This window comes from Natrix helvetica, assembly GCF_964273705.1.
Source record: "Natrix helvetica genome assembly, chromosome: 3".
In the NCBI taxonomy this organism is placed as follows: Eukaryota; Metazoa; Chordata; class Lepidosauria; order Squamata; family Natricidae; genus Natrix; species Natrix helvetica.
The window spans coordinates 49633944-49655531 of NC_138549.1; the positions used below are offsets into that span (position 1 = coordinate 49633944).

Here is a 21588-nt window from a genome sequence, read left to right on the forward strand (position 1 = left end):
TTGGGCGCTAGCCCCCTATCGAGGCCCTACTGCAGAAAGTCCAAGATGTGTGGGACTGGTGCTGTGACCGGATCAATATAGCGGGTGTCACACCACTTGGCGAAGGTGGCCCAAGTAGAGTCGTAAATTCTGGTTGTTGAAGGTCACCTGGACACTTGGATAGTATGGATCACCTTGTCCTAGAGGTTGTACCTCCTCAGGAGGTCCCCCTCAAGTGCCAGATGGCCAACTGGAGCTACTGAGGTGGATGATGGTCGCCTGGCTGAGGGAGACCTGACCCTGAGGGATCTGCCATGGGCTAGACACTGAGAGGCTGACAAGGTACCAGGACCTCTGGGGCCAGTGAAGCGCCACCAGAAGCACCTCCGCTCCCTCTGCAATGATACAGAAGGATCTTGACAGACTTGAACATTGGGCACTATCTAATAAAATGAAATTTAATGGTGAAAAAAGTAAGGTTCTACATTTAGGCAAGAAAAACAAATGACAGGTACAGTATATGTGGTACCTAGCTCAATAGTAGTAACTGTGAGAGGGATCTTGGAGTCCTAGTGGACAGCCATTTAAATATGAGCCAGCAGTGTGAAGCAGCTGCCAAAAAAGCCAACACAGTTCTAGGCTGCATAAACAGAGGAATAGAATCAAGAACACGAGAAGTGTTAATATCACTTTATAATGCCTTGGTAAGGCCACATTTGGAATACTGCATTCAGTTCTGGTCGCCCTGATGTAAAAAAGATGTGAAGACACTAGAAAGAGTGCAGAGAAGAGCAACAAAGATGATTAGGGGAATGGAGATGAAAACATATGAAGAACAGCTATAGGAACTGGGTATGTCTAGTTTAATGGAAAGAAGGACTGGGGTGACATGATAGCAGTGTTCCAATATCTCAGGAGCTGCCACAAAGAAGAGGGAGTCAAGCCAAAGCACCTGACAGCAGGACAAAAAGCAATGGGTGGAAACTAATCAAGGAAAGAAGCAACCTAGAACTAAGGAGAAATTTCCTGACATTTAGAACAATTAATCAGTGGAACAACTTGCTTCCAGAAGTTGTGAATGTTCCAACACTGGAAGTCTTTAAGAAGATATGGGATAACCATTTTCTGAAGTGGTGTAGGGTTTTCTGCCTAAACAGGGGGTTGGACTAGAAGACTTCCAACATCCCTTCCAACTGTTATTATGTTTTCTGTATCATACTAAGCCAAAACATAAACAAACCATATTGTTATAATCCAATGTGTGAACCAAGCCACTGGTTAGATGCAAGCAGATCTCTATTACTGTACTTTCTTTTGCAGAATTACCAGCTGAATAAAAATATGCTTTGCTACCTTGAAGGAGGTAGGAAATAATCTCATTTTTTTTGAACACCTTCATAAAAAAGACCAGAACAATGCTGAAAATTTAGTCGAGACCTTGCCTTAATTAAGAGCACCACCTCAAGTACTTGGCACCATATTCCATGATTGAGTAAAGTCTCTTCTGTATGGAAGTGCCTTGGGTTTAGGTTTAGAGTCAAAGTAGAGCACACAGTAACTATTTAAAATAAAATCTTAAAATTAAAATATTTATCTTGCCAGTGTGTATTCAGTCATGACCTTAAGCTCCCTAAAAATACTAGTTTCCTGTTCCATCCCATACCAGTGAATGTCAAACAAAATTTGGCTGTAGAGACCAACCCAACATGTTTAAAGAAAGAAAGAAAAGAACATGTAGAATCTATTTAAAATTATTTCTTTAAAACTCAAAGATTCATCTTTCCAGTGTGTATTCACCCATTTAACCTTAACCTCTCTAGCGATACTAACTTCCTGCTCCTACCCATGACAGTCAATGTCCAACAAAACCTAGCTGTAGAGGCACAGAGGAAAGCAAACCATTACAGTTTAGAATAGAATAAAATACTTCCTTTGGCCAAATGTAGTTTGACACACAAGGAATTTAAAAATCTTTATCATTTCTAGGACAAGGATGTATTTCATTTTCCCTTCTGCCAAAGGAATCTCTTCCTAGCATTTTCTAAGACTTTGTCTGGAGAATTTAAAAAAAAACGGACTGCTGTCTGGACGAAAAAGCCCCACCACACGAATATCAATTGTTCATCCTACTTCTTACTTCACCTATTCCTATGCTAGTCAATATCTCCGACGGCTAGGAACGAAACAGCACTCTGCTTCTTGGGTCCTCCCCTCCACCTCCCGCAAGGCCTCCATTCATCACTGTTGTACATCCAACCTTCCATTCCCTAACCTTCCCAAGACTGTTTGCTTCCCACGTAATCATTTCCAATGAACCCGCCTGCCAAATGCCACTGCACACACACACACCCTCGCAAACAAATCTCGCTACTACAGAGCGGCTCTTTATGGGGCTTGTCTGGAACCGAAAAACAGGAACACCGGGTGGCGGCTACAATTTGGGCACCAAAAACGGGAGGACACCTGCTCCGAGGGAACCCGGAGCGCCAGCAGGGAAGACAGGGAGGTCCCAGGCAGCAGGCTTCCCCACAAAGTAGGTGGCTTCGCTTACGAACCACACCCACAGAGGATCGTGCCACCTAGTCCTTCGCCCCTACCTGAAGCCCGCGAATACAAGGGAGACGTTCGGGATGTTCCCGGCTCAGCCATCTTCCTTCTCCGGCGCCCTAGATGCTTACTTTTCTCCCCAAGCGTCTGCTACCTCGTTTAAAGAACCGTAACCGGTAACAGTATTACTCTTGCTGCTACTGCGCGGCCGCCACCGCACAGGCGCACATCGTTTCGGTAGGACACCTGACGCGTCGTTAGAGAATTGGAGAAGCAGAAGCGCTTGATGCTGAGAGCAATTGCTGAAAACTAGGGAGCCCGAGTCTCTCCGAGACTCTTCCTACCTTTTGGTTAACGTGTGGCAACCTGTTCGTGCTCCCTTTATTTTTTTTTTTGCCTCGGGCATCAGCAACTGTTCTGCAAGCTGCTTCCTACTGCGCGCCAAAAGGATTCGTGACGGTTGCCCTTGATCCCGAAAGCAGCCTTTCGATACTCTGTGAGGTAGAGAGCAAAATGCAAAAGGTTGCTTCGGGGGGGGGGGGGGTTGGATGAGGTTCCAGATTTACGCTTAAGCACTCCTTTCAATTAACTGGAAGGTTAAACTAAACCACGCGGTCGAGAAACTAGTTCGGGCAGAACATTTTCTCTCAAATGTTTGTATTTTTCCAAACCAAAGTGCAAATGCATCATATGCTTTCCCTCGGATCATTGTAGTGAAGCTTATTTGGACAATTTCTCCCAGTCCTATTTATAGGCTTTCTTTTGAGATATCAGGAAGAATACAGGGTTTACAATAGAAAAGAGATCAGCAAAAGAAGGAGGATTTTCAGATTGTTATCTCAAAGCATCAAGGAAGTTAACAGGGAAAAAATGCCCAGAGAAGCAGAGGTAATCCTCCAGTTTTATATAACAAAAGTCACCAATCGGTGGTCCGTGAGAAAATTTTGGTGGTCCACGGCGCACCCGGGTGGAGGAGCTGCTCCTGGATGACCAATGGGCCAGTCCTGTCACTAGAGCTCTGAAATATGGGACTGGTCAGGCAGTTCGTGCTGGGGCTTGAAATCTCTGGAGGTATGTGCAACTTGCAAATTTGCAGGAGGTGCAAGGAGTAATTAATAATAATAATTTATTAAATTTCTAGACCGCCCCCTCTCCCCAGAGGGACTCGGGCGGTGTATAGGAATAAATTTAAAACATACAAACAATCATACACATAGATAAAAATCAAATTAAACAACCCCTGTACAATTTATAAAAATTAAAAAACAGACCTTAAAACCAATCTTAAAAATTTAGAGATAGAACTGAGGTGGGATAGGTGGAATTAGGCCAAGCCGGCTAGCTGGAATAGGTGGGTTTTAAGTTTCTGACGGAAGGAGCGGAGATCCGTAGTCACTCTAATGTCGGGGGGAAGGTCATTCCAGAGGGTCGGGCCCATCACAGAGAAGGCCCTTCTCCTAGGTGTCGTCCGCTGGCACAGCCTAGTGGACGGCACCCGGAGGAGTCCCTCTCTGTGTGAGCGAATTGGCCGGAGGGATGTATGGGGCAGGATACAATCCCGCAAATAACTAGGTCCTGTGCCATGGAGCGCCTTAAAAATGATGGTCAACACCTTGAAGCACACCCGAAAAGCCACAGGTAGCCAGTGTAGCCCGTGCAGGAGAGGTGTTACATGGGAGTAGCTAGAGACTCCCGTGACTGCCCGCGCGGCCGCATTCTGAACCAGCTGCAGCCTTCGGGTGCATCTCAAGGGGAGCCCCATGTAGAGAACGTTGCAGTAGTCTAGCCGGGACGTCACAAGCGCATGAGTGACTGTGCGAAGGGCGCTCCGGTCCAATAGGGGACACAATTGGCGCACCAGGCAAACCTGGTGGAACGCCCCCCTGGCCACGGCTGTCACATGGTCATCCATGGACAGCCAGGTATCCAGAAGGACGCCCAAATTGCGTACCCGATCCACGGGGGCCAGACGTTCGCCCCCAATGGCCAGTGATGGAGTAAGCTGGTTGAACCGGGGCGCCGGTAGCCACAGCCACTCAGTCTTGGACGGGTTGAGCTTGAGTTTGTTACTTCCCATCCAGATCCATACGGCTTCCAGACACCAGGACATCACTTCGATAGCATTGTTGGGGTGGTTTGGGGTAGAAATGTACAGCTGGGTATCATCCGCGTACAGATGGTAGTCTACCCCAAACCCACGAATGATCTCGGCCAGCGGCTTCATATATGTATTGAACAGGAGAGGGGAGAGGACCGACCCTTGTGGCACCCCACAAGAGAGCGGCCTCGAGGTCAACCTCTGGCCCCCTGCCAATACAAATTGCACTCGGCCAGAGAGGTAGGAGGAGAACCACCGCAAAACGGTGCCCCTCACCCCCAACCCCTCCAGTCGATGCAATAGTATACCATGGTCGATGGTATCGAAAGCCGCCGAGAGATCTAATAGGACCAGGATGGAGGAGCAACCCCCATCTCTGGCCCTCCAGAGATCATCCACCAATGCGACCAATGCCGTCTCCGTGCTGTGGCCGGGCCGGAAACCGGACTGGCACGGGTCCAGATACTCATTTTCCTCCAAGTGGTGCGGAAACTGTTGTGCCACCACACTCTCTACAACCTTCGCCAGAAAGCAAAGGTTGGAGACGGGACGGTAGTTGGCTAACAGAGCTGGGTCCAGGGAAGGCTTCTTGAGGAGGGGCCTCACCACCGCCTCTTTCAGGGCGGCCGGCAGAAACCCTTCACTCAAGGAAGCGTTGACTAACTCCTGGAGCCAGCCTCGTATGACCTCCCAGGATGCCAGTACAAGCCAGGAGGGACACGGGTCCAATAAACATGTGGTGGCTCGCAGTCGCCTACGCAACCTGTCCATATCTTCGGAAGTAACAGAGTCAAACTCCTCCCAGAATGGAACCTGACGACCCGCCTCCGACGTCCCTTCCAGACCACTAGTAGGGACCAACTCGCTTCGAATCTGAGCGATTTTGTCCTGCAGATACTCCCCAAATTCCTCTGCTCTGCCCTGCAGAGGAGCTTCCCGCGGCCTCTGTTGGAGGAGGGAGCGGGTCACCCCAAACAGGGCGGCAGGGCGGTTATCTGCGGACGCAATAAGAGTGGCACAATACTGACGCTTGCAGGAGGTGCAAGGTAAGTCTGTAAATGGGCTCTTACCTGAGTTCGGTCAGATTCAGAGCATGATGATCTCCATCTGCTCTCTAGGCGTCTCTTGTGGCGCTTCATCACCCTCAGCTCCTCGGTGAACCAAGGAGCCTGGGTGGTTCGCTGCCACAAGAGAGGCCGCAAAGGCGCCACCCGGTCCAAGGCCCCAGTGGCTGCACTATTCCATGCAGCCACTAGGTCCTCCGAGCGGGTGTGGGTCAGGGCTACAGGAAATGGCCCGAGCTCCATCTGGAACCTATCAGGTTCCATCAGGCGCTTGGGGCGGAACCATCTTGGGCACTCTGGTTCCGCCTCCCCGCGGTGGGGAGTAGCGGCTGGAAAGTCGAGCCGGAGCAATGAGTGATCAGACCATGACAGGGGGGTGATAGCTAAATCCCCTACTCCCAGATCACTCCTCCATTGGCCAGAGACAAAAATAAGATCCAGTGTGTGTCCTCCCTCATGTGTGGGGGCCTGAATTATTTGGGTCAGGTCCATGGCTTTCATGGAAGCCATGAACTCCCGAGCTACTTCGGATGCCTCCCCTACCGATGGCAGGTTGAAGTCACCCATGACCAATAGTCTAGGCGTTTCAACTGCCATTTCGGCGATCACCCCAAGGAGCTCGGGCAGGGCTGCTGATGCATAGCGAGGAGCCAGGTATACAATTAGCAAGCCCAACTGCTTCCCTGGGCCCCACTTCACACACAGGGACTCACAACCGGTTATCTGTGGCACAGTGGTCTATCTATGCTCAAGACCTTCCCTCACAATGACCGCTACCCCACCACCCCTGCCTAGTGCCCATGACTGATGAAATGCACGGTAGCCTGGCGGGCACATTTCCATGAGGGGGAGGCCTCCCTCGTGGCCCAGCCAGGTCTCTGTAATTCCTGCCAGGTCCGGCTCCCCCTCCGACACCAGGTCGTTAATGAGGGGGGCTTTGTTGACAACGGACCTGGCATTGCATAGCATCAGCCTCAGGCCCTGGCTCTGTAGGTCCTGACCACCTAGATTGCGGGGGTTGGGACATATGAGTAGTGCAGCCCTCGCTGGTCAGAATGAAATAATGGTGCTGTTGCGGGGGGGGGGGCAGGCAGGCTGAAGCAACAGGTGTCAGCAATCTGTGGCTCTTTCATCCCCTGCTGTGGCTTCCTGTCGGCTGAACCCACCACTGGCTGGCCCCGCCCCTTGCCCTCCCCTCCCACTCACTCACTCTTCGCCTGGCCTGAGAAGGGAGGACAAGGGATTATTTGCTCCGTATTCCAGAACGGGAACGAAGCTTCATCTCTTGCTGAGTCTTTTGGGCGTTTCTTCCAGCCCTTGTTAGTGCTGTGTGACTGTGAGACACGTGACTTCTTCTCCGCCCCAAGACACTGGCTGGTCTGTGAGATGAGAGAGGGAGAGAGAGATATGAAGGATCCTGGTGTTTTGTTTTCTGTGGGAAATGGGTCCAAATGACTCTTTGAGTGTTTAAGGTTGCAGAAACAGGCCAAACTAAATGCCTGAAGGACCCCATCCTGTCTCTGGGAGTCCAGGTGCTTCAGCGAGTGGCGCATTGGATTCATATTAGTGGTCTGCAGGATTTAAAATTATGAATTTAGTGGTCCCTGAGGTCCAAAAGGTTGGTGACCTCTGTTATATAAGGTAAACTATCTGAATCTTAGTTTCTTAGGATCTTGATGTCTCAGGAGCCATGATAAACTGCTCCTAAAACTCCAGTTGAATACTGTAATCTATTGGGGGTTATCCAGAAAAAAACCAAGCAGGAATAATGCTGGGAAAATATTTTGCTTTTATAACTAAGGATCTTGCATCCAGAACAGGTGTAGCCTGTCATCACAGCTCTTTCCTTCTCACTACAACTTCAAAATGATTCTTTTAAAAACGTATTGCCTTCTTTTACAAAGTGACTAAATAAGTGGACCAGTGAAATGCTGTGGACATAGTTTACATAGACTTCAATAAGCAATTGACAAAATAGACCATATACTACTTATTTACTTTATTTTTTATTTTGCTACCATACTTCTTGGTAAGATAGAAAAATATGAGATGGACAGCATTACCACCAGATGGATTTGTAACCGGCTACAACGTTAAGTGTAGTCCTCAATGGAACTACATCTACATGGAGAGAAGCATGCAGTGAGGTACCCCAAGGTTCTGTCTAGGACCCAATACTCTTCAACGTCTCCATAAACAATTTAGATGAGGGGATAGAAGGGAAAGCCATCAAATTTGCAGATGAGACCAAGTTTGGGGGAATAGCCCACACCCTGAAGGCTTAAGATTCAGAAGAATCTTGACAGACTTGAACACTGGGCCCTATCAAACAAATGCAATTAGTGTTGAGAAAAGTAAGGCCTTATACTTAGGCAAGAAAAACCAAATGCACACATATACAATAGATCAGGGGCGTCAAACTCAATTTCATTGAGGGCGGCTTCAGGGTTGTGTTTGACTTTGGAGAGCCAGAGGTGTGGCCAGGGTACACGTGGTCAGGGTGTATGGCCAGGGTGGGCGTGACAGCACTCAGCATCCTACAGCACACTGCCAGCCAAAATGGGGCACGGGGGTTAATTACAAAATGTGGGCTTTGCTTTGTGACATCTAGATTCAGCAAGCAAGGAGTGTGACCTGAACATAAAATACACTTTTGTTTGGCTATGAAGAAATATCCCCAAAGTCAGATGTAGACTAAATGTAGACAGTCTATTAGCTAACACACCTTCCCAGCAAACAGCACATTTTGAAGCTCCAGGTAAAGGGGATTCATTGTAGGATGAGTAACCACAGTTTGCATGTTGGAGATTCCTAAAGGAATGCTGGGGAAACTCTGTATTTAAAAGAACATTTGAGGGAGGGGTACAGAGTAGTCCTTCTCTGCTGAGGCTGTAGAGACCCTGCATCAATCAAAACACTTTTTGTGAAGCAGCTGATCAATACTGACAGGGTAAGTCACTAGCATATGAAAATAAGAGCAAATTCCACCCACTTCTAGTACTGATGATGTTACCTAGTTTGGTAATGAAACATCTGCAAGAAAACTAAGATCAGAGAGCACAAGGACCCCACAGTTCAACCTTGAGCTGCAAATATTCTCTTCTATCGATAAACACATTTTGGTTAGAGGGACTCAGAGCCTGCCTTATATGAGATGGATCCCAGTGCATTTCATTCTAAATGTTGATATGATTTCTGTAAATAAGAAATATAAAATTATAATGGCTGAGTCTTTGATCCTTCATAAAAAATAAAGCTAAGGGATAAGCAAACAAATTTGAAAAAAGAAAAGGCTCAGGAAAGAAAGAGTGAAAGTGTAATAAAGAAAGAAGAAAAACTGAAAAAGAATCACTTCCAATTTTCTTTGGTACAGATATAAGTGAAAAATATATCAAACTCTTACTCTAAGATTAACATTTGTCTACATTCTTTCCATAATCCCATATCTAATCATCAAAGCCAGTGTGTCCAACAGCTGGGAGGGAGAGGGAGAAGGTAGTGGCATTTCTGTGTGTTGCTGCTCCTGCTAACTCCACAGACAATGCTGCAGCTGCCGCTGTCCCCTTCTCCCTCTCCCTCCCAGCTGCTGGGCAATCCCATGTGAAGAAGGGAATAGCAGCTTTAGCAAAGGAATAAAAACTGATTTTACTGCTTCCCCTTGGCTAATGGCCAGTGAGGGAGAAGTTGCTCTGTCACAAACGGGCAGAGACAGGTGGTGAGGGGCATGCCAAAGTGACACTCCTGCATTGATAAAACCTTCCTTTCCCCTGTGGAAAGATCGGGCTCTTCCAGTTGGTCTTGGGGCCTGGGGGAAGGAATATCAAGCAACGTCTGAGAGAATGAGGGAGGGGGAAGAGAGAGAGAAAAAGAGAGAGGGAGGGAGAAAGATGAAGGAGATGAGAGAGGGAGGGAGAAGGATGAGAGAGAGATGAGAAACAGGGAGAAAGAAAGAGATGAGAGAGAAAGGAAGAAAGAGATGATAGACAGAGAGGAGGAAAGAGATGAGATGAGAGAGAGAGGGAGGGGGAAAGAAAGACAGAGACCCACAGAGAGAAATACATGTTTAAAATAAAATAGAAAAATGGCTCTTTGAGTGTTTAAGGTTGCAGACAGAAGAAATCGTTGGAAACTGGTAAAAATATAGAAAACCTCAGTCACATGACTGTGTGGGATATTGTAACTGATCATAAACGTGTGTGCGCGCGCGCATATTTATGTGTGTGCCTGGCTTTCAAAACTCCAAAAACAGGTCAAGAAGCTCTGGGGAGGTCAATCATAAATTAAAACACTTGCTTAGCAACCTGTCAGGCCTGCAGCCATCTTTTCTTTTGGAACTTTGGCCTGCCACACTTTCTATTATTCTAACGTGCATTTTCTATTGTGGGGAAATGGGAGGGAGGATTGTAGGAGTGAGATGCGATGTAGCCATAACAAAATTCTTTCTAGAAAGCCAAGGTCATCCTTTGTCTTTGCACCTCTGCACCTGACCGAAACTGGATGGGTGGAACTGCCAGCATGGCAGTGGAAGATTGGATCATGTGATGGACTTGTGGGCATGGGGGCAAGATCTTGAACTTTCAACTAGGTGGGGAAAACCGGGAAGCTTTCAGATTCGGGTTTTCGCAGATGTGCCAACATGGCTCTCTTAATAAATTGGAACTTTGAGCAATACTTTGCTTTGGACTCTGATTTAATTTTGGATGCTATTTGGAACCCTGACGCAACCAGCTGTTAAGCGAGGACCACTTCAATTTCAATTTTATTTGATTTCTAGACCGCCCCCTCTCCCCTAAGGGACTCGGGGCGGACTTGTGTTTGGTTTGCCTTAAGGGTTCAGAGCTATATTGAATTTGTATGGAAGAAAGAAAGAAAGAAAGAAAGAAAGAAAGAAAGAAAGAAAGAAAGAAAGAAAGAAAGAAAGAAAGAAAGAAAGAAAGAAAAGGGGGGGAGAAAGAGATGAGAGATAAGGAGAAAGAGAGAGGAGATGAGATATGAGAGAGAAAGATAGGGAGAAAGAGAGAAAGAAAAAGAAAGAAGGGAAATGTGAATGACATAGTTGCATGGATGGATGGATGGATGGATGGATGGATGGATGGATGGATGGAAGGATGGGTAGATGGATGGATAGATACATGTAGGGAGGGAGGGAGGGAGAGAAAAAAAGGAGAGGAAGGAAGGACCACAAACCCTGGCACTAGATGTGGCTTCAGAAGATGCTTTGAAACAGTACAGCAATCTAGGGCTGGGAGGGATGTCAGAGGTCATCTAGTCCAACCCCCTGCTCCAGCAGGAGATCCTTACAGAATTATATCATCTGGATTATTTTGGTGCCTCTATACAGAAATGAAAATTGCCAGAAAGGAGGAGTTTACTAGGACAAGGCTGCCATGTAGAGGAAGGCAGAGATAGTCCTTGACTTATGACCACAATTTTGGTTGCTAAGCAAGAGTGTTGTTAAATGAGTTTCACCACATTTTAGTCAATCCATGACATTTTCTGGCTTTAACAGTGATGTGCAAGCTAGGAAAGAACATATGAAGGCATGTGTAATGTTCTAATGTACAGAAGTCATAGTTAAATGTGTGGCAGAAAGTTGACTCTGGGTGTGTTTTTCCAAATGCAGTAAGTGAGATTGAATGTATATAGTTTTAGAAGAGGTCTGTCTGTCTGTCTGTCTGTGGTGGGTTGCTAACTGGTTTACTACCGTTTCTCTTGTGCTTGCACACACACATGCGCACAACACTTCTGTTGCACCTGCACATGCGCACAATACTTCTGCGCAGAAGCATTTGGGTGGGTGGGCGGAACCTCCCACTGCCGCCACTACTGGTTTGGCTGAACCGGGTCAAACTGGGAGCAACCCACCACGTGTGTGTGTGTGTGTGTGTGTGTGTGTGTGCATACACATAAGGTATATACAGTAGATAATGTATCTTTTTGTGTGCCTATACACACTCTATACTATGAAATATGTATGTACACATATGGCATATATACATAGGATTAAGTAGTATATTTTGGATGTTCGGTAGTAGTAAATAAATAGACAGGGAAATTGTGTCTCATTGAGGCGAGAGGCCAGGCAAGGCGCCCCTTGATGTGAGTGATGTCAAGTTGGCCATGCTCACCCATCTTGGTTGGTCACATGACCAACCAGCCACACCCACCCAGTCACATGACCACCCAGCTCTGCCCACCCAGTCACTTGACCACCAATCCATGCCCAGTCACATGACCACCAAGCCACACCCACCCAATCTCATGACCACCAAGCCATGCCCACAGAACTGATAGTACAAAAGTTTGAATCCCACTACTGTCAAAGCCCCAGATCAACTTTTAATTTCAGTTTCTCAAAAAAAGTTCAGGAATGGCTCATATTGCTTTAATCCCTATTTGTTAAGGAAACCACAACTTCCCATTTTTACTAGTAGAGGCAATGTGGGCCGGACTGTTGATATTTCCAGGCTGGCCCCAGGCTGGCCCCTAGATCTCAGCACCCTGCACACCAGATTTGGCCCACGGGCCTTGAGTTTGACACCCTTGGAATAGATGATTCTTGGCTCTACAGCAGTAACTATGAGAAGGATCTAGGAGTCCTAGTGACAACCACTTAAGTATGAGCCAGCAGTGTGCTGCAAGTGCCAAAAAAGCCAACACAGTTCTTGGCTGCATAAACAGAGGGATAGTGTCAAGATCACAGAAAGTACTAACACTGCTTTGTACTGCACTGGTATAATCACAACACTGCATCCAATTTTGGTCACTATGATACAAAAAAGATACTGAGACTCTAGAAAGAATAGAGAAGAGCAACAAACATGATTAGAGGATTGAAGGCTAAAGCATACAATGAATGGTTGTGGGAATTGGATATGTCTAGTCTAACAGAGAATTATTAGGGATGACAGGCTAGCAATCTTCTAATAATTGAAGTGCTGTCATAGGGAAGAGCACATCAATTTATTTTCCCAAACACCTGAGGCAGGACAAGAAATAATGGGGCAAACATTATCAAAGAATGCTCCAGCCAAGAATTACGGAGAATTTTTCTGTCAGTGAGAAAAATTAATCAGTGGAATGCCCTTCCTCCAGAGATTGAACAACATTTGTCTGAAATGAATAGAATAGAATAGAATAATAGAATAGAATAGAATAACAGAGTTGGAAGGGACTTTGGAGATCTTCTAGTTCAACCTCCTGCCTAGGCAGGAAACCCTACACCACTTCAGACAAATGGTTATCCAACATCTTCTATAAAACTTCCAGTGTTGAAGCATTCACAACTTCTGGAGGCAAATTGTTCCACTGATTAATTGTTCTAACTGTCAGGAAATTTATCCTCAGTTCTAAGTTGCTTCTCTCCTTGATTAGTTTCCACCCATTGCTTCTTGTTCTACCCTCAGGTGCCTTGGAGAATAGTTGGACTCCCTCTTCTTTGTGGCAACCCCTGAGATATTGGAACACTGCTATCATGTCTCCCGTAGTCCTTCTTTTCTTTAAACTAGACATACCCAGTTCCTGCAACCGTTCTTCATATGTTTTAGTCTCCAGTCTCCTAATCATCTTTGTTGCTCTTCTCTGCACTCTTTTTAGAGTCTCCACATCTTTTTTACATCGTGGCAACCAAAACTGAATGCAGTATTCCAAGTGTGGCCTTACCAAGGCATTATAAAGTGGTATTAACACTTCACGTGTTCTTGATTCTATCCCTCTGTTTATGCACCCTAGAACTCTGTTGGCTTTTTTGGCAGCTGCTTCACACTGCTGGCTCATATTTAAATGGCTGCCCACTAGGATTCCAAGATCCCTCTCAGTTACTACTATTGAGCTAGGTACCACATATACTGTACTTGTGCATTTTGTTTTTCTTGCCTAAATGTAGAACCTTATTTTTTCACCTTTGAATTTCATTGAATTTAATTTTGTTAGATAGCACCCAATGTTCAAGTTTGTCAAGATCCTTCTGTATCTTAAGCTTATCTTCTGGAATGTTGGCTGTTCCTGCAAGCTTGGTGTCATCTGCAAATTTGATGAGTTCCCCATTTACCCCCTCCTCCAAATCATTGATGAAGATGTTGAAGAGTACTGGGCCTAAAACAGAGCCTTGGGGTCCTCCACTGCATACTTACCTCCTTGTAGATGAAGATCCATTGGGGACTACACATTGAGTGTGGTTGGTCAGCCATTTATGAACCCACATTTTTCTATTTGATCAAGTAGTAGGTTATGGTCTACTTTATCAAATGCCTTACTGAAATCCAAGTAAATTATATCAACAGCATTCCTCTGGTCCACTAATTTCGTCACTTTGTCAAAGAATACAATAAAATTAGTCTGGAATGATCTTTTTTGACAAATCCATGTTGGCCTTTGATATTACTTTGTTTACTTCTAGGTGTTCACTGATTCGTTGCTTGATTATCTTTTCCAGAATCTTCCCTGGTATTGAGGTCAGGCTGATAGGTCTGTAATTTCCTGGATCTATTTTTTTCCCTTTTTTGAAGATGGGAACCACATCAGCTCTTTTCCAGTCTTCTGGCAGTTCCCTGGTGATCCAGGATCTTTGAAATATATAGTTCAGTGGTTCTGAGATCTCATCTACCAGTTCCTTCAGAACTCTGGGGTGTAATCCATCCGGTCCTGGTGATTTGAACTTGTCTAGGGTAGACAGGTGCTCACTTACCATTTTCTTTCCTATTTTAACTTGTGTTCCTAATCTGTTTTTTGTGGTGCTGCTTTTGATAGGTTGGACTGGTTTTTTTTCTCTTTGTGTGAAGACAGATGCAAAAAATGAGTTAAATAGTTCTGCTTTCTCCCTGTTGCTTGTCACCTTCTTGCCACTTTCTCCCAGCAATGGACCAATTGTTTCCTTAACTTTTTTCTTTTTTTTAACATGTTGGAAGAAGCTTTTTTGTTATTTTTTGCTTTGTGGCAAGCCTTTCTTCATTGTGAGCCTTAGCTTTCATCACTTCATCTCTACAAGCTCGGGCTATTTGCTGATATTCTGCCTTAGATATGTGCCCCCCCCTTTCCACTTTTTATACTTTTTCTTTTTGTCTTTCAATTTGTCAGAGAGTTCTTTATGCAGCCATGCTGATTTCTTTGGGGAGCTGTTATTTTTCTTCTTCATTGGTATTGTGCTAGGATGGGCTTTTATAATCTCACTTTTCAAAATTTCCCAAGCTTCTTGAGTTGTTTTCCCCTTGAGGATTCTCATCCATGGAATCCTTCCCAAGCTCTCTCTATTTAAATTAGCTCTCTTAAAGTCCAAGACTCTAGTGTGACTTTGTTCTACTACTTGTGCTTGCATAATGTTGAATTCCAATATTGCATGATCACTTACCCCCAAGGTTCCTGCAGCTTCAACACCTTCTATCATTTCCTCTCTGTTAGTGAGAATTAAATCCAATACAGCTGATCCCCTTGTTCTGTTCTCCACTTTTTGGGAAACAAAGTTGTCTGCTAGTTTTGTTAGGAACCTGTTGGATCTTCCACTTGGTGCAGAGTTTGTCTCCCAGTTGATATCAGGGTAGTTAAAATCCCCCATTACTATTGTGATATGCTTCCTACATATGTTAGTTAGCTGACTAGCAAGAAATTCATCTACTTCCTCTGTTTGGTTGGGTGGCCTATAGTATAGACCTACGGCAATTCATTCCCACCCCTTTAATATTGACCCAAATGCATTCAAGATAATTTTCATCATTGTTTTGCTCTATTTCTGTAGAGATGTAGTTATTTCTTATATATAGTGCAACTCCTCCTCTTTTATTTGGTCTATTTCTTTTAAATAATTTAAATCATTCTAGCTGTATGTTCCATTTGTGGATTTCATCCCACCAGGTTTCTGTAAGGGCAACAATATCATATCTGCCCTAATTTACTTGAATTTCCAATTCACCCTGTTTATTCCTCGTACTCTGTGCATTGGTGTACTGACATTTGAGTCCATTTAAATTGACCCTGTGTTTACTATCTGCATAACTTGTGTGTCAATTTGTAAAGTGTTGCCATAACTACTATCAAGTGGCATAAAGAAGGGAGAATTCGGTGCATACTTTTGCCAGAGTCAGGTCTCATATTCTTGCAGCTGGCATGTGAATGCGCATGTCCATAACCTGCCGTAGCACCTTGTTGGTGAATGTGATTTATGACCAAGGCAGAGGGGAGGGGACACAGGAGTAAAGTTCAGATGCCATTAAGTAAAAATCAGTTTTGGCTCCGCAGAAGAAAAAGCCAGAATATTGATCCTAATAAATGAATGGATTTTTTTGAACTTTGTCTCCAGTCTGGTAAATTAATTAGCTCATCTTCTGGGAACTTCACAGAGAGCCAAAACTGACTTTTAAAATCTATCAAGATTTCTGGGTTTCCTGAATCCTGGGCTCTCCAATCACTTCCCCATATTTGGGGTGCTTGGAGGGAAAATCAGGCAACCATGGCAGAAGAGAGCCTGATTGCAGCTGGAGGAATGCGGCCGGCACCAGACATCAAAGCTCCAGATATCCAAGCTGTGATGCCTTTCCCAGCAGCAGAAGCAAGAAAGGATGAGTACTGGTGAAAATTAGCCCCTAAGGTAGCTGAAGTTGAGTTCCCTTACCCCAATTCCCAGATAAAGGGAAGGGTCTCGAGCAAGCTGGCAAGGGTGGACTGGAGGTGGGACTGAGAAGAAGCCAGACTCCCAAAGCCCCAGATGGAATCCCGGGAGAGTGCAACAGAGTAACTGAGGGAGGATTTTGACTGGACCACCCTTCATGATGAGGGGCCATCATGCCACCGAAAAGAGAGGGGAGGGACATCTGATCCTGTTGAAGGGAGGAGACGCAGACTGGAGTGCAGCCCCCCTCCTCCACCCAATAGAAGGAGAAGGAGCCCGAAACTGCAACCAGTGACTCGCCCATGCAGCAGGCAGGCTCCCCAGGGCAGGCAACCCCCTCCCTCTCTCCAAACTAGAGGTGAGGAAGCCAGACAGCCATACAGAGGCCAACATGAGGTTAAAAGAGCAGGGCTGAATGACCCACCCCAATTCAGGGGAAAGTTTGACGGGGACTCAGACCAGCTAGCTCTATTCCTTGATTCAGCTGAGGTCCACCTAGAATGCTATGGGCACCTCTACCCATCCCCCAGAGCCATGGTGAATACCATTGCAGAAGGACTAGAGGGAGAAGGAAGGGAATGGTTAGCCCTCCACAAGAGGAGAGCATCCCAACTGCAAGATATGGATGACTTCCTGCAACTGCTAGAAGTCAGATTTGAGGAGGCGGAGGAGGACCCATATGTAGAAGAGGAACTCAGCAACCTAAAGCAGAGGGGCTGCCCCATCAAAGAGCACATCTGTGAATTTAGGAGGGTCATAGGAAGGCTACCCGCTTTACCAGAATGGCTGCTGGAGCCGGACCTCGCAGGAATAACCGAGACCTGGTTGGGCCACGAGGGAGGTTTACCCCTCGTGGAAATGTGCCCGCCAGGTTATCGAGCATTTCACCAGCCTCGGGCCCAGGGAAGGGGCGGTGGGGTAGCAGTGATTATCCGGGAAGACTTGGAGCCGAGAGAGTTCACTGTGCCACAGACATCCGGGTGTGAGTCCCTCGTCGTGAGATGGGGCCCAGGGAGGCAGTTGGGCCTGCTGATAGTATACCTGGCTCCTCGCTATACACCAGCGGCCCTGCCTGAACTCCTCGAGCTGATCTCATCGGTGGCGGTTGAGACCCCCAAACTTTTAGTGATGGGGGATTTTAATCTGCCGTCGATGGGAGAAGCGTCTGAGGGGGTTCGGGAGTTCATGGCTTCCATGACAGCCATGGACCTGACCCAGTTAATTCAGGGCCCTACTCACGAGGGAGGCCACACGTTGGACCTTGTCTTTGTCTCTGGCCAGTGGACGAGTGATCTGGGAATAGGGGATCCAATTATTACTCCCCTGTCATGGTCAGATCACTCACTTCTCCGGCTTGACTTCCCCGGTGCTACACCCCGCTGCGGGGAGGCGGAACCGGAAGGTATTAGATGGTTCCGCCCCAAGCGCCTGATGGAACCAGATAGGTTCCAGACGGAGCTTGGGCCACCTCCTGTGGACCTGACCCGCCCCCGGGTGGAGGACCTGGTAGACGCATGGAATAGTGCGACTACCGGGGCCCTAGACCGGGTGGCGCCTTTGCGGCCTCTCCTGCGGCAACGAACCACCCTGGCCCCTTGGTTCACCGAGGAGCTAAGGGTGATGAAACGCCACAAGAGACGCCTAGAGAGTCGGAGATCCTCCCGTTCCGAATTTGACCGAGCACAGGTACGAGCCTATTTGAGGACGTACCTTGTGGCATTAAGAGTGGCCAAACGTCAATATTGTGCCGCTCTTATTGCGTCCGCAGATAGCCGCCCTGCCGCCCTGTTTCGGGTGACTCGCTCTCTCTTGTTTGAGAGACCGCGGGAAGCCCCTTTACAGGGCAGAGCAGAGGTGTTTGGGAAATATCTACAGCTCAAAGTCGCTCAAATCCGGAAGGGATGGGCCCCTTTCAGTAGTCCAGCTGAGACGCCCGCGGCAAGTCTTGAGGGACCGCTTTGGGAGGAGTTTGACTCGGTTGCCATCGAGGATTTGGACAGGTTGCGTGGACGTCTGCGACCCACCACATGTTTATTGGACCCGTGTCCCTCCTGGCTTGTACTGGCATCCTGGGAGGTTACACGCGACTGGCTCCTGGGCCTAGTGAATGCCTCGTTGGGCGAGGGGCTTCTACCGACCGCCTTGAAAGAGGCGGTGGTGAGGCCCCTGCTCAAGAAGCCTTCCCTGGACCCAATGGACCTAGTCAATTATCGTCCAGTCTCCAACCTTCCTTTTTTAGCGAAGGTTGTAGAGAGTGTGGTAGCACAACAGTTCCCACGTCACCTGGAGGAGAATGATTATCTAGACCCGCGCCAGTCCGGCTTCCGACCCGGGCACAGCACGGAGACGGCCTTGGTCGCATTGGTTGATGATCTCTGGAGGGCCAGAGATAGGGGCTGTTCCTCTATCCTGGTCCTATTAGATCTCTCGGCGGCGTTCGATACCATCGACCATGGTATCCTGTTGCACCGGCTAGAGGGGCTGGGAGTCAGGGGCACCATTTTACGGTGGTTTGGCTCCTACCTCTCTGACCGGACGCAACGTGTGTTGGCAGGGGAGCAGAGATCGACCCGGAGGCCACTCACATGTGGGGTGCCTCAGGGGTCGGTGCTCTCGCCTCTCCTGTTCAACACTTACATGAAACCGCTGGGCGAGATCATCCGTGGTTTTGGGGTGGGATATCATCTGTATGCTGATGATACTCAGCTATACATTTCCACCCCGAACCACCCCAATGAGGCCGTCGAAATGATGTCCCGGTGTTTGGAGGCCGTACGGTTCTGGATGGATGACAACCGACTAAAACTCAACCCTTCCAAGACGGAGTGGCTGTGGCTTCCGGCCTCCTGGTTCAACCAGTTGCTTCCATCCCTGGCCATTGGGGGCGTGCAACTGGCCCCCATGGAACAGGTGCGCAATTTGGGCGTCCTCCTAGATGCCCGGCTGTCCATGGATGACCATGTAACAGCCGTGGCAAGGGGGGCGTTCCATCAGGTTCGCCTGATGCGCCAATTGCGCCCCTTATTGGACCGGGATGCCCTACGCACAGTCACCCATGCGCTAGTGACGTCTCACCTGGACTACTGCAATGCTCTCTACATGGGGCTTCCCTTGAGATGCACTCGGAGACTGCAGTTGGTCCAGAACGCGGCCGCGCGGGTGATTATGGGGAGGACGAGATACTCCCCTGTAACACCTCTCCTGCGCGAGCTGCACTGGCTTCCTGTAGTCTATCGAGTGCGTTTCAAGGTTTTGATTATGATCTTTAAAGCGCTTCATGGCACAGGACCTAGTTACATGCAGGATCGCATCCTGCCCCATACATCCCTACGACCAATCCGCTCACACAGAGAGGGACTTCTTCAGGTGCCGTCCACCAAACAGTGTCAGGGGGCGACACCCAGGAGCAGAGCCTTCTCTGTGATGGGCCCAGCCCTATGGAATGACCTCCCCCGTGACATCAGGACTACTTCCGATCTCCGCTCCTTCCGTGTACAGTTGAAGACCCACCTCTTTCAATTATCTGGCCTGGCTCAACCGTAAATTTTTCTTATTCCTCCTGACAGTTCTTTTAAAATTTTTAAATTTTAAATTGTGTTTTTACAATTGGGGTATTTTAATGGTGACTTTTAATTGTCCAATGTGATGTAATTTGTTACCTCCTCCGTGCATGTTATGTCCTGTATATATGTAGGTTTATGTGTTTGTATACATGTTTTATGTTTTATACTCCATTGTACGCCGCCCCGAGTCCTGCCTGGAAAGGGAGCGGCTAATAAATTTAAATTTATTTATTTATTTATTTATTTATAAGCACTGCGGGGACTTGGTTATTCTTCCCCAAATATTCCAATATATTAACAATTTGTCTTACATTACTTTTCATTTGTCTCCCATGTATAAAACCAGATTGATTGTTGTGAATCATTTGTTGTATAACTGACATCAGCCTATTTGTGAGTATTTTAGCAAAAATTTTGTAATTTGTATTATCGTTTTTTGGCTGAGTGTGATCCTGATCTTCTTTCGGAATCAGGGAAATAAAGGCTGTTCTCCAAGATGGTGGTACTATTACTTCCAATTGAATTTTATTAAATAATTCCTTAAGAGGTTCAACCATTTCTAATTGTAAATTTTTATAATAAGCCACTGTCAATCCATCTGTACCAGGGGCCTTCCCAATTTTTAACTGCTTAATTTCCAAGAGAATTTCCTCCGTGGTTACTGGTAGATCCAGTCTTTCCCTTTGCTCATCTGTCACTAGAGGGATTTTCTCTTTCACCAAATATCTATCTATATCTAAACCTTGTATTTTATCACCAGCGTACAGTCTCATATAAAATTCTAAAAATGCCTTTTTAATCGTATCCTGTTGATAGGCTTCTTTACCTTTGTATTCTATTTTCTCTATAGTATGAGACTTTTGTTTTTTCCTTGACATGTATGCTAACCATCTGCCTGGTTTATTTGCATTGCAAAAAGTAGCAGATTAGTGGCTACTTGATCTGACATCAACATGTTGAATTGCCCTCGCAATAAAGTAATTGCTTCTTTTGTCTTCTTATCATCTGGATTAAGTATAAGGCCCTGCTCTTTCTTTTTTATCTCCTCTTCTAATTCCCTTCGTTTTCCCCCTGTCTGTGTCTATATAGGTTATTCAAGTTTATCAAAACACCTCTCATATATGCTTTACTTGCGACCCCAAACCATTTCCATAGAGTTTCCTTTATACATGTTAAAAGCAAAATATTCTTTCAATAGTTTTTTGCATTCTATAACATTTCTGTCGTATCTAGATAGATTTTCATTTAACCTCCAAGACCTTCTAGATCCCTCTCCATATTCCAGTTCCATCCAAACTGGACTATGGTCTGTTAGAGTTCTTGGACATATCTTCGTCTTTTTCATCCTAGAAAGGAAATCATTGGTAATTAATATGTAATTACTCTATATTGTATCATTGTAACCTGTGCCTCTGACTTATCGATCTTACTTTGTGCCTCCTCAATTTTATTCTCCAACTTGACATTAGACTGATTAATTTCTTCCACCCTATCCTCCAGAGATGTTACATAACCAAATAAGCCCTTAAATGCATCCACTATATCCTCTCTTATCTGTTGGTTACAGGTTTGGATTAAATCCTTAATTTCAGACATTTTATCAGACACATCTTTAAAAACATTTGCGATCTTTCCTTCCAAAACAACGGCTTGTTCTTTTAGGGTATTTTGGAGAGCTTCAGGTGTCAGAGTTTGTGTGTCCACTGGAGGTAATAAAGATTGCAATTTCTGTGTCTG

General features: G+C 46.4%; 1 protein-coding gene across 10 annotated transcripts in view; it reads right to left on the reverse strand.

Moving 5' to 3' along the window:
* MAP7D2 (MAP7 domain containing 2) overlaps positions 1-3010 on the reverse strand; it is a 108029-nt gene extending 105019 nt beyond the window's left edge. For 2 of the 10 annotated variants that reach the window (XM_081947958.1, XM_081947964.1), the window contains exon 1: positions 2577-2635. Coding sequence is in view for 7 of the 10 variants with exons in the window: in XM_081947960.1 (XP_081804086.1) it covers positions 2577-2628 (52 nt within the window). In the remaining 3 variants the exon portion in view is untranslated. Of the gene's footprint in view, positions 1-2576; positions 2835-2870 lie in introns of those variants that run through there. The other 8 variants (XM_081947965.1, XM_081947960.1, XM_081947957.1 and 5 more) reach the window with 8 other exon arrangements.
* Between the last annotated feature and the right edge of the window lie 18578 nt (positions 3011-21588).